This window comes from Moschus berezovskii, chromosome 19, assembly GCF_049115385.1.
Source record: "Moschus berezovskii isolate FMDL1 chromosome 19, NW_MosBer_1.0, whole genome shotgun sequence".
Lineage (NCBI taxonomy): Eukaryota > Metazoa > Chordata > Mammalia > Artiodactyla > Moschidae > Moschus > Moschus berezovskii.
The window spans coordinates 64,733,046-64,746,116 of NC_142478.1; the positions used below are offsets into that span (position 1 = coordinate 64,733,046).

At 46.3% G+C, this 13,071-nt stretch overlaps 1 protein-coding gene across 2 annotated transcripts in view; it reads right to left on the reverse strand.

The window, feature by feature from the left end:
• Positions 1-13,071, reverse strand: part of RPH3A (rabphilin 3A) — a 65,530-nt gene that overhangs the window by 24,651 nt on the left and 27,808 nt on the right. For both annotated transcript variants that reach the window (XM_088827842.1, XM_055405118.2), the window contains 5 exons: positions 4,325-4,454; positions 2,723-2,809; positions 2,405-2,576; positions 333-371; positions 82-234 (listed from right to left, as the gene is read on the reverse strand). In XM_088827842.1, the coding sequence (XP_088683968.1) occupies positions 82-234; positions 333-371; positions 2,405-2,576; positions 2,723-2,809; positions 4,325-4,454 (581 nt within the window). The remainder of the gene's footprint in view (positions 1-81; positions 235-332; positions 372-2,404; positions 2,577-2,722; positions 2,810-4,324; positions 4,455-13,071) is intronic.

Here is a 13,071-nt window from a genome sequence, read left to right on the forward strand (position 1 = left end):
AATGGATAAAACGCTGTCCTCCCCATTCCTTTTGATTCTCTTCCCCCAGGAAGCCTGTCCGGATTTGCCCATCTCTCTCACCTGCTGGGCTCTGGCTGGGGTCCCCAGCAGCCATGCCGTGGCTCTGGTCCCAGCTGTCTGAGTCCCGGCCAGAGGAGCCCATTCGTGCCTCAGAGGCCCTGCGCACAGGAGGCCCGTAGCTTCCTCGCCCAGGAGCAGAGGTCGTGTCAGGGCCTGGAAGGAAAGCATGTATTGAATGCAGAAAGGGCGCCGGAGGAATGGGGGAAAGGACTCCTGTCCCCAGAGTAGAAGACAGAGTCGGCAGAACCCACCTGTCTTCTGACCTGGGCCCCTCCTGTCTTCAGCGTCACCTGCAGAGAGAGAAAACCGACGAGGGGAATGTATTTGATGTTTTTGAAGAGGCATCACTTAAGGAGCTCACAGAAGGGTCTGTCCACCATTCCTAAGAGCTTAAAAATAGATAAATAAATAAAAATTTCCTCTCCCAACTTACCCTTTAATGTAGAGACTGCTTACAATATCACATTATTTCCTTTGCAGATGAGTTGGGATCATCAGCTCTGTATTCTTTCTAGACTGTGCTTTGTTCACTTACTTTGATTTTCCCCAGGATTATCAGGCATGCTCCAACCACAAGCCCTTTGTAAGTGATATTCCCAAAGATTCTATGGGCACTTTTAATCACCTTGGTCAGTTTCTCGCAAATATCATCTCTTCAGACAGCCCTTCTCTGACCATTCTGCCCAACAGGAAGCTTCTATCCCCTCTACCTGTTTTACTTCTCTTCCAGGCATCTATAACTACCTGTGCTGTGATTCATGGGGTCACAGAGAGTCGGACACGACTGAGCGACTGAACTGAACTGAACTGATTGTATTTGCATTTGCTGTTTGTTGAGCATCTGTTTGTCCCACTAAACTTTAATTGCATGAGAGCGTGGACTTTATCTGCTTCATTCACTGACTCCCTAGGGCGTAGAACAGAGCCTGGAACTCACTAGGTGTTCAGTAATTGCTTGTTAAAAGAATATTGAAAGCTCATATCATGGGCATAATTCTAAATCTATTATGTGTGAAATATCATTATGTCTTAAAAAATGTACATGCCTTAATTTAAAAATATTTCATTGCTGAAAAAATGCCAAAACAATTGCCATGGTAACACAAAGACCACTGATCACAGACCATTTTTTTTGTGTGAAAAACTGCAATTACTGTGAAGTGCAAGCAAGGTGCAATAAAACAAGGTATGCCTGTAGCATCTCATTTAATCTTCGAAATAACCCCATGAGTTATTAACCTCGTTTTATAGATGAGGCAAGAGTTTCAGAGAAGTCAGATTACTCATCCAAGCTCATACAACTTGTAAGCTGCAAAACTGGAATTCAAATTCAAGTATTCCTGGGCTCAGATGTTCAAGATGTTGACAGTTATGCTATGCAATCTTCTCATCTTAGAGGGAGTAATGCTTAGCCAGGGAGAAAGATTCTCTAGTGATGGAAACCCAGGGCTACAGAGTATGTTGACAGTTTAGTGAGTCTCTGCATAGAGCAGAAATTGCTCATGCCTTGCCAGGATAAAAGTATTTGTTGAGTGCCTTTTGAGTGTCAGACATGTTACTGGGTGCCTTGAGAAGCTATGATTGGGCACTTCAATTTTTGCGACCTTCAACTATAACTCTCCTTTCAGAAGTACTGCCTGCACTCAACTCTGGAATTGTCATTCAGACTAGTTTTTATCACTTAGTTAATCAAAAGTACTGCAAGAGCTTTATGTGGTCAGTCTTAGTGGTCTTATTAAATTAAAATGTGTTCTATTGAGGTCACATTTTTTTCTTTTTACTGTTTTGTCACTCTTTTTATTATCATTTTAATAATTAATAATGATAGATAATAGTGATAATATCCATAGTAGTAGTAATTTTCTTTTTGCTAATTTCCTTTTTATTCATCTTTCACTTTTAATTAGTCCAGTTTCGGATTTGCTGGTGATTGATATAAGAAATATCAGGAGAAAATAAGGCCTTTTCAGCAAGCCTCCAATTCCCCGTCCTCCAGACTCCAGTGTGTATTTTGGTGCTGGGAGTCTTTCTCAGTTCCTAATTTTGACTTCCACCTCTGCTGTACCTCTAAATGCTCCATCAGGGACGACAACAAAGCCTTTTGGCAGCCTGGCATTGCTGGAGAGTTCCCTGTGCTACTCTCTTGATAAGGGTTCATGGTGAGTTGTGAAAGGGACACAGGAGTTCTAGACCGAAGCCCAGAGGCTGGCTGGCTGTCCACCAGCTGGGTAGAAACACAGACATGATGTCAGGATACCCTTCAGGTAGACCAGTTAGCCAAGATCTGTCCTTGGTCCTAAAAGAAGCAGCTGTATTTTCCTACCTCGAGTTGGGGCCCGGGCAGGGTGCTTGGGCTCAGGAGTGGGCTGCTCAGGGGCAGCGGGCACAGGCTCACTGACTGGCTGCTGGGGCTTGGTCTTCTTTATGGGCATAGGCTGTGGGAGGACCTGTTTGGGGAAGCCCTTGAAGAACCATGCTCCAGAGCGCTTCCACACCTGGAGGAGGAGAGGTAGAAGATGAAGACATGGCATCTGAGCACTATTGCTCCTGTCTTGATGAATGCTCATTTTCCACTTTGCTCCCTGTCCTTAGAGCTCTGACACAATAGGCTCCAGAAGCCAAATGGGACCCGTCCACTCACCTCTCTCTGCTCGATGCAGATTTTGCAGAGCCACACAGGGTGTGGGCGGTTGTTGGAGGTCTCCACCCCACACTTGGTGCAGACGTTCTAGAGACAAAACACAGCCCAGTGCACACTCAAGATATGTCAGGCTCGGAACTGCTGGTAATCAGAAGTGGCTGGGAAGGATGGCAATGAAGCCCCAATCTCCCTTGTTCCTCACCTGCCCCCCATGACCAAGGCCAGTTAGAATAAAATTCTAATTTGAGTCTTGATTTCTGATAACAAGAACTGGAGTCATTCCCAAGCCCTCAATGCAGGGATTCCCCAAGAGTCTCTGTGGGGCCTGAGTTTTCAGCATCCATACCAGGGAGATCATTGACATAATTTTTTAAAGAGCGACTATTTATCTGTTTCTTACTTTATTTCTTCTTTCTTTCCCAAATGAATCGGAGACAACCTACACTATGACTATAGGTTCAACTCCTTACAAAGAAGGACGTTATCGGAGAAAATGTGGTGACTATGTGATGGAACATCATACTTCCAGCTGAGTTTCCTGCCAGCCAAAACAAATAGGTCACAAAATTCTCACTATCTAGTTGACTACAGAAGGCAGGTTTTTTGGAGTAGATAACCTTTCCCCAATATTCCATTCTAAATGCTAATTGGGACCCCAAGTAGAAGTCAGGTGATATTATGGATCTCTCCAACTGGATTGTTCCCTTGACTTCCTTTCCTGGGAATCAGACAGACCCAAGGACAGTTGTGTTTCTGTCCTGGAATGGTCAAGTGCAGACAACTTGAGCAGAGGGTACAAGGTAGAGAGCATACAAGCCCTAAGAGTGAATGCTTGAGGCTTTCCTGCCAGTCCAGGGGCTAGGACCTCATCTTCCAATGCAGGAGATGTGGGTTTGATCCTGGTCGGGAAGCTAAGATCCCACATGTCACATGGCCAAAAAACCAAAACATAAAACAGAAACAATATTGTAACAAATTCAATAAAGACTTTAAAAATAGTACATGTCAAAACATCTTAAAAAAAAAGAATGCTTAAGAAGACCAAAGTCTAACTTGGCCTAACTTGGCTAGAGAGGGGCTTTCTAAAATGGCTTGTACTGTAACCCAGGGTAGAGCATGCTGTGTATGCTTTCCATGTACACATGTATGTAGACATAAGCCCAGCATCCTTTTTTTTTTTTTTTTTTTTTTGCCATATGTGATAGTTCCCCAACCAGGGATTGAACCTGCTCCTCCTGTGGTGGAATCATGGAGTCTTAACTACTAGACTACCAGGAAGCCCCCCAGTATGCTCTTTAGGATAATCAATATCTTGCTAAGCCAGAATGCCTGTAGCTTCAAGCATAGCTCATGCTCTGCCTCATTCTCCCAAGTTCATCCTGTATGGAGCAGAGCTCCAAGGGGACAGACAGTCAGCATGACATCTAGGGGAGGAACCATGAAGAGGCACAAGAGCATGCTAGAAGGAATCACATTCTGGCAATTACCCTTCAGGATCCAAGCTCCATCCCTAAGACCCAAGGCCCCCAGAAGGCTGGACCCCAGGCTCAGGCCCTCAGCATGGGATGTGCAGGGAAGTGGGGAAGGGGAGGGAGATGGTACCTTCTTACAGTCCTCACACACCACACAGGCGGAGCCCAGCATCCCCAGCTGTTCTCCACACAGGATGCAGCGGTTCACCCCGTCCCCGGCCACGTTCTTCCTCATGTTCTCTAGGCGGTCCACCAGGCGCCTGGAAGCAGAGTCAGGGTTATACAGGCCTTATAGGACCAGGGACCACCAGCATCTCCCTCAATATCTGGCTGATGGCCTTAACCTTCTTTGGGGCACATATTCTTTAGTATCTGATGATGATTATTGGGCCCCTCCCCAGAAGAAAGGTACATACATTGATATATTTCAGAACATCATGGAACCCCTTTCCTGTATCCCAAAGCCTAGCTATTCTACTAATTTCAGATTAAGAACTTTAATCTTTACTCCTGTCACCACCTCCGGGGACACTGTCTTCTGAACGCCAGATCTTTTTATATAATTGTCTACACAATGTCGTCACTTGGGTCTCAGACTTCAGCTTTCAACTCAACTCTTCATCTTGGCTGCTCTTCACTTCCATCCCCAGCAAAACTGCTCCCATTCTCAGGAAGCAGTAGTGCTATCCACTAACTTGGTCCAACCAGAAACCTAGAGGGTCTTCCTGAGCCCCTACTCTCCAGACATTCAATGACCCTACCAAATCCTAGTGTGTCTAACTCCCTGACATTTCCAGAATCCACCCATTTCTCGGTCAAGCCACAGACATCTCTCCTGCAGGTGACTGCGGGAGCCTCTCCGTCTCTGTGTCTTCATTCATCTCCTTCTGTTGTCTGTTCTCCGCACCACAGCCATGGAGAGATTCCTAAAACATAAATCTGATCGTGGCATTCCCTCTTCCCCCTAAAACCTTTAGCTGGTTCCCATTCCACAAGGTTTCCGTGATCCTATGTGGTCTGGCCCTGGATAAAACCCTAAACTTCTTCTCCCTCTTAGTTTTGCTTCAGTGTTATAGTTCAGTGGTTCTTTAAGTCTGATGACCAGACCATCAGCACCAGTGTCTCCTGGAAATGTGTCAGAAATGCAAATTCTTGGGTCCCACTCCAGAATAACCTAATCAGAGAATCTGGGGGTAGGGCCTAGAACCCTGCTTTAGCAATCCCTCCAGGGGATTCTGGCAAAAGTTGAAGAACCACTGCTCTGGTTACCCTGGTCTTCTTTGAGTTCTAGTTTTCCTAACCACCTCAGTGCTTCTGTACATTCTGTTCCTTGGGCCTGAAACATGCCTTCGCGCATTGCACATCTCTGTGTTCTTTCTCTGTCTCTCTCTCACACACACACACAGTTTTCCTGTCTAGATTCCCCTTATCCTTCATATTCCATATATATTTCATATTCCAATATCCCCTCCCCTTAGAAAGCTTCTCTGACTACCCATTTTATTTACTCTAATTGCAACCCTTCTGCATAGCACTTTTCACATGTATAAGTAATTGTGGGATTGTCTATATTAAGTAATTAGCGAATTGTGAGTCCATCTCTAGACTATGAACTCCCCTGGGTCAGGGATCTTGTCCTCAGGGCCAGAACAGTGCCTGGTCCACAGTGAGTGTTCACACATGATGGTCAAATGAATGACTGAATGAATGCAGCCCGCCTCCCGAATACATATTCAGCAAAAGCAAGCTGAGTTGAATGTCAAGTGACACATAATAGCAGCTTATACTTACTGAATACATAGTGCTTATTATACGCCTGGCATGGTATGAAGTACTTTGCCATCCAACCCTAGGAGGTACTATTAATAAGCCATTTTGCAGGTAAAGAAAGTAAGGCACTTTCTTTAAAGTTAAATTACTTGCCCAAGGTCACACAGCTAGGAAGTAGCATAGCTAAAACTGAAACCCACGTATCTTATGTGCTACACTGTGTGTGCATGTGTGTGTGTCTGTTAGTCATTCAATCATGTCTGACTCTTTGCGACCCCATGGACTGTAGCCTGCCAGACTCCTCTGTCTATGAAATTCTCCAGGCAAGAATACTGGAGTGGATTGCCATTCCTTTCTCCAGGGGATCTTCCTGTGCCAGGGACTGAACCCATGTCTCCTGCACTGCAGGCAGATTCTTTACCTTTTGAGTCACTAGGGAAGCCCATGTATCACGCTAACCCTTCTCAAACTTAATGTGCATGCAAGTCACATTGGTGGTGTATCTTGTTAAAATTCAGATTCCAAGGTGTCAGGTCTGGGGTGAGGCTTGAGGTGCTGCATTTCTAGAAAACTCCCAAGTGATTCCACACTATGCTACTGGTCCCAGGACACACTCTGAATAGCACAAAGCTGCACATAATGACTCTACCTGTGGGGGCATCCTGCTTCGATCTCAAGTGGGTTGTTTTTGACACTTCCCACCAGTCTGAGGGGCTTCCCAGGTGGCATTAGTGGTAACCCACCTGCCATCCCTGCAGGAGATGTAAGAGACACAGATTCGATCCCTGGGTCGGGAAAATCCCCTGGAGAAGGAAATGGCAACCCACTCCAGTATTCTTGCCTGGAGAATCCCCTTGGACAGAGGAGCCTGGAGGGCTATAGTCCATGGGGTCGCAAAGAGTCGGGCATGAATGCAGCGACTTAGTATGCACACATCAGCCTGAAGTCATCTCCGGCTTTTCCCCTCAAACAAAACCTTATTGTTTCCGTTCCAGCCACTGCCAGCGGACTCAGATGAAGCTGGACCCCGCCCACCCCTCCACGTGCTGGCTCTCAGCTGTGGACACCAGAGGCACGAGAACCACTGGATGGCACTTGGGCATCACAGGGTCCAGGAGGTCCCTGGCCAGCCCTGCTGGCAGCCACCTGATGCTGACTCTCCCCACAGCCATCTCTCCTCGGTCCCGCCACCCGCTCAAAGCGCTCTAGTCGCTGTGTTATAAATAGCAGCTTCTCTCTTTGTGTTCCATTCAACAGGGGAGCCCAAGCAGGAGCCAAAAGCAGCTTGTGGGCGCTAGAGCCTGCTGTGACCCTGACCAGACAGGGCTGTTTAGGGAGGCAGCACGTGAAAAAGCAAAGGCAGCACGCTCTCCTCCTCTGCCCCAGCCCTCCCCACACTCTCCCTAGAAATGGTTTTTGTAGGATGATGCAAGGTAACTAAATCCAGGGGCTCCGGAGCTCAGCCTCAGTACACCAGAAGCTGGTATCTACTGAGCATTTACAATGTGCCAGGCACAGAGGCGAGCACTCCACGTGGATTTCCTCCACAAATCCTTCCAGCAGCACTGCCGGCGGAAGACTATTCTTGTCCTCATTTTCCAAATGAGAAAAGTGAAGCACAGAGAGGTTAAGTGAGGCCCTCAAGTCACACAGCAGGGAGGTGGGTAGGGAAAGCTGAACCCAGATCCAGGCAGTCTGGCAGTCTGGTTTTTGAGTCCCTGTTCTTTTTTTTTCATTTTGCATTTAAGTAAATAAAAAATCTTAGTTCCCTGACAAGGCATGGGCCTGTGCACCCCTGCAGTGGAATCATAGCGTCTTAACCACTGGACCACTCCTTCAAATCCCTGTTCTTTTTTTTTTTTAATTGTTTTCTATTGTTTTTATTGTTTAGTGATTTTATTTTTTATTTTTTTAAATTATTTTTTAATTTTTAAATTTTTTTTTATTGGAGGCTAATTATTTTACAATATTATATTGGTTGGTTTTGCCATACATTGACATGAATCTGCTCCGGGTGTACATGAGTTCCCCCTCCTGAACCCACCTCCCACCTCCCTCCTCCCTTTATCCTCCCTCTGGGTCATCCCCAAATCCCTGTTCTTATTCAGACCTCGCTGTTGCTACTGCCAAGCAGAGCCATGGGGACCTTCTTGAACAGTCTAATCTCCCCCTGCTCTGTTCCGTTGCCTTTCTCACACCAAGGGGGCCTTGATCACTGGTAGGTACCAAGTTGCACACATGATTCTATCTCTTTTGCCTCTGACTTCTCAGAAGTTGGGATAAGACACCCAACAACTGAGCTGCCATCTTTTCCCCCTGAAGAGTCCTCAACGTAGGGTGGAGAAATCTGGATGTTAGTCTTGAATTTTGCCTCTCTGGACTGCAATTTCCTCATCGGTAAAGGAGAAGGTATTGGGCTAAGTTGGTCATTGTCAAATTGTGCTTTATGGCACCCCAGAGGCTCCTCAGAGACCATCTTGGGGCCACTCACTGGAGTGGTATAGTGGGAGTAATGCTGAAAGCTATTTCATTCAGAATATATCTGTGTTTATCTCTTTCGTTTGTTTGAGCTTTTTAATCAGATTTCCTTCAGAAAGTTGATCTCACTATTTAAAGAAACAGCGTGAAGTTGTCTGGAGCAGACAAATTTGAAGATGCCTTTCAATGCCATAGAATTACAAAATGTTATGAGACAATGAGGTAAGCCAGTGGAGGCAGGGGGTGGTAATTGCACAGTGTCATATATATTTTTTTCTTTTTTTTGACACACATTTGCTCTCACATTTTTCCCCTTCATCTACAGCCAGATGAAGTGACTCATCTAGCCAGAAAGTAGTTACATTTTGTTCTCACTCCATCAGTGGTGGTGACAGTGGTGAAGGGGGCAGTCCCAAAGCACAGAGAGCACCAAGCCCGGCTAGAATCTAGTTCTCTGCATCAGGAAACCATCTTTGCTTTCCATGAAGTTCCCTCGTGGCCTCCTGCCTCAAGTCAAGCTTTGCCAACCCAGCTCAGGAAGAGCATGGGATAGACGACCCAATTCTAAACTGCAGCATCCTTTACTCAGGAAACCTGGAAGGCTCACCTGCTGCCACTTGCCAGCTGCCACTCTCGCATCCCTCTCAAGATGCTCGCTCCTTCCATCATTCAGTCCTCAACTCCAAAAGGCCCCATTAACACTCACTGTACTGGGAGTGTCTCATTAGCTTCTATCAGTGGCAGCAAACGGCATGGAAAAACAGATTGAAGATCATTATCCAGATCTCTCAGCATAGCGACCCTTGTTATTTGTGAATTCAGTACAGACCGATAAAGAGAGAGGTAGTGGAGTAGGGCTGGGCAGACCTTCCTTCTCTGCTCAAAGACAGGGATGAGCAGGGTGGCAGGTGTGGGGGTGTTTCCTGTAGCCTGACCATTCGGACAAGCTCTCTGCAGCCTCAGATGCTAGGGCCTCAACAGGGAGCACCTGAATAGCCAAGAAGCGTAAATTTGGAAATAAAACTTTGCAGGGAACTAAGTCCAAATTATGTCATGGAAGAGCATGAGTCATAGATGGGTCTTTATCCTGGTGATAAAACGTTTCAGTTTCTTCACCCCACAAGGAATGTTTCTTGTTACCAGTCTTGGCAGAAAAGTCCTGTATGCACTATGAAAGACGCCTGTAACCCTCAACGCATGTTAATGACCCAGAAAGAATTTTTTAAGAAAACAAAAAACGCCTGGGGTCTCAGCTCTAAAACTTCTCGGTTATGGATTTGATTGCACCCAGAAACCAGTATTTCAGCCTGTGGTCCTGCTGAGAGCCACTGCATGGGGGTATATTCTGCACATGGCCAGGCCATGTTCACCATTCAGACTCTCCGGGACTGGGATGGGCCCCAAGCGTCTGCAGTTGGTGGAGCTCCCTCTGGGATCCTGGGGCTGGGGAAGTTTTGGCCGCATGTTGAGAAACGCTTCAGTAGGGAAGGAAGCGTTGGGACAAAGCACACGAGAAAATGCTCTCATTACGCTAAGTGGAGGAAAACCCCCTAAATCCATTCAGAACTGTGATCGTGAGATAAGGCCAGGTTTGGAATATGCTCATCTGAATACATTTGCCTAGATTGCACCAGGCAAAAGAAAACTTAGAAAAGCAGCACACTGAAATATTCACAATGAGTGTTTCCAGGTGGTGGGATTATGAGCAACTTGTATTTCCTTCTTTAATACCTGTGCTACCCTCTTCCCTTAAGCACCCAGTTAGCTGGACTCCTCTATACTTTCTTAACTTTCTATAATAAACATGAGCTACTTTATGTTAGACAATAAAATTAGCATTTTTGGAGATAGAAAACATGTAAGCCAAGGGTTAAAAGCCATGGCCTTAAATTCTACCCCTTATACAGTCAACGACCTAGAAAAAGCTTTGTGCCCTGCGTGCTTTCACCCCAGACAATAATGTGAGCAGTTAGATGAGATGCACCTCAAGCTTCCTCCCCTGGGCAACATTCAGGGATTCTCAGATGCTGAGGCTGAAGCATCAAGATTTCCCGTTGTGTTTTGAAACTAAAGGACCTTCACTGACTAAGAGAAGACCCATCCGCTTTGGCAGGCTAGCTTTGTTTGCCTGTCTAATGTCTTCACATTAAGCGCCCAATTAGCTGGACACTGTAAGTGGCTGTCACTCTCTAGTTATGTCTTTACATGCCTGATTAACTTTATGATTCCTACTCCTGCCTCAGATCCAGGAAACCAATCCATCACCAGGCTGGGTGCTTAAGGGGAGCTGATGGTTTTTCAGTGAAGTTGGGTGGGCATCGCCCGTTTCCCAGGATGTTTCCGGAGGCACCAGAAAGGTTAATGGTCTCCTCCTCTGGGCACCAACAGACAACCCCTGGAGGTGGTGGGAAGTGGATTCCCAAGGTGCTCTGACCTCGCTGTCCAGATAGACGCAGATGGGCTATTCATTCAGGTGACGGATATTTATAGGGAAACTACTATGTGACAGTAACAGCGAGGACACAATGGGGAGCAGGACAGATGAGGTGCCTGCCATCACGGAGCTGGCGTTCTAGTGAGAGCCTTGGACATTCTGTAAATGATCACATTGGTCATCATGATTAAGCTCAGAGTAAGTACTCTGAAGAACAAGCATGGGCAGCTGTGAGAACTCAGAGGGAGGGACATTAAGTAGGATGGGGCCTTAGAGAAAGCAACCACTGAAATGAGACCTTGAGGATAAAGAGGAGCTGGACCAGTAAAGAGGGTGAGGAAAATCACTGGAAGAAGAAGGAACAGCAAGTACAAGGGAGGTGAGAGTTGATTAAAAGGGCTTGGGTGGGATGGCAGAAGATGAGGCTGGAGAGGTGGGCAGGGGACATTCCCTGCAAAGTCTTGGGTCTAACAGTGATGGGAAAGCATGAAAGGGCTTTTGGTAGAGGAAACCCAACTTTCCCCATTTTTGAGACAATGTATGGACATATGAATGGAGTCCCTGGAGTCTTGGAACAGTGAGTTTCAAATGCCAAAGTGGTTCTAGGTGGAATGAGGCAGGCAGGTCACCAGACTTTGTCTACACATGGGAGTGGGCCAGGTCTCTTGAAACTTTTTGTCAAAAAAAGTTTGTTTGGATTGTCCCCAGTGGATCTAATTCAGTGGTGAAAGGGCACACTAGCAGGAAGCCCATGAGGTGCCATTGCATGCTAGCTGGCTTCAAGGAGTCCCTCTGTGTTAGCTTCTTAGCACTGCTGTCCCAAATTACAGCTTAAGGAAATGGCAACCCACTCCAGTGTTCTTGCCTGGAGAATCCCAGGGAAGGGGGAGCCTGGTGGGCTTCCGTCTATGGGGTCACACAGAGTCGGACACGACTGAAGTGACTTAGCAGCAGCAGCAGCAGCAGCTTATGACAACATAACAGTTCCAGAGATTACATACCTGACACAGGTTTCACTTAGTCAAGGTACTTGCAGGCAGGGCTGCGTTCTTTCTGGAAGCTCTAGGAGAATATCTGTTCCCTTGCCTTTTCTAATTTCTAGAAGCCGCCCACATTCTTTGGCTTGTGGCCTCTCCCTCCATCTTCAAAGCCAGCAGTGTAGCATTTGCCAATCTTGCTGTTACTCTCCCACCTCTCTCTTATAAGGACCCATGTGATTATATTGGCTATTCCAGGGTAATCTCTGTATCTCCAGATTCTTAATCATACCTGCAAAGTCCCTTTGGCCATGGAAGGTAACCCAGCCACAGGTTCCAGGGGTTAGGATGTGAACATCTTTGCAGGGTAGCATTATTCTACCCACTACACCTATATACCTGCCCAATCTGGCATGCAAGTTCTGTTTCCACCTAGTTCAGGTCAGAATCAGATTCAAATCCTCTTCTCTGGAGCAAGGTTTGGGCAGTTCCTCCCTGCCTGGCTGTGAATGTCAGACAAATCAAGTTTTTGGACTCTGTGAGTTTCTGATCACCTTCTCTGGGTACTCAACCCCAGGAAAACATAGACTCTGTCCACATATGCACACGCACATGAACACTTGCACACACACACGCACACACACACACACACACACACACTTTCAGAATTAAGAAATGTGAGGCACTTATGATGCAGGAGTCGGGGTGTCCATTCTGCAGTGACCTTGCTTGGGTGCACATTCGGACTTGTCGATTTCCTGGCTCTGAGACTTTAAGAAAGTTACATAACCTTTCCGAGCCTCTGCTTTCCATCTGTATATTTAATGAAAACAAAGTCCTTGCCTCCTGGAATTATTGCAAAGATAAAACGAGAGTGTTTGTAAAATGCCTGGAACACAGTAACTACTCAGTTGTGGCTGCTGCTTATTATTTCTTCTGGAAATTTGTGGCTTTAATAGCTCCCTATGCTCACATTTTTTTTTTCTTTGTAACCAGGGTGCTAAAATCTGCACGTGAAATCCATCTTTCTAAAGCTTTTAAAGGCACTGCTGTGACTAGAAACTGACAGAACTCATGTGCCCATCTCTAAACACACACACTGATGGAACATACAACCACACAGGAACATGGGTGGGACTGTCACCCACATACAGAGCATGCTTTCACATACACACAGCTGTACACACTCTGCTTTTGCAAGGAGCCCAGCCCTAGTTG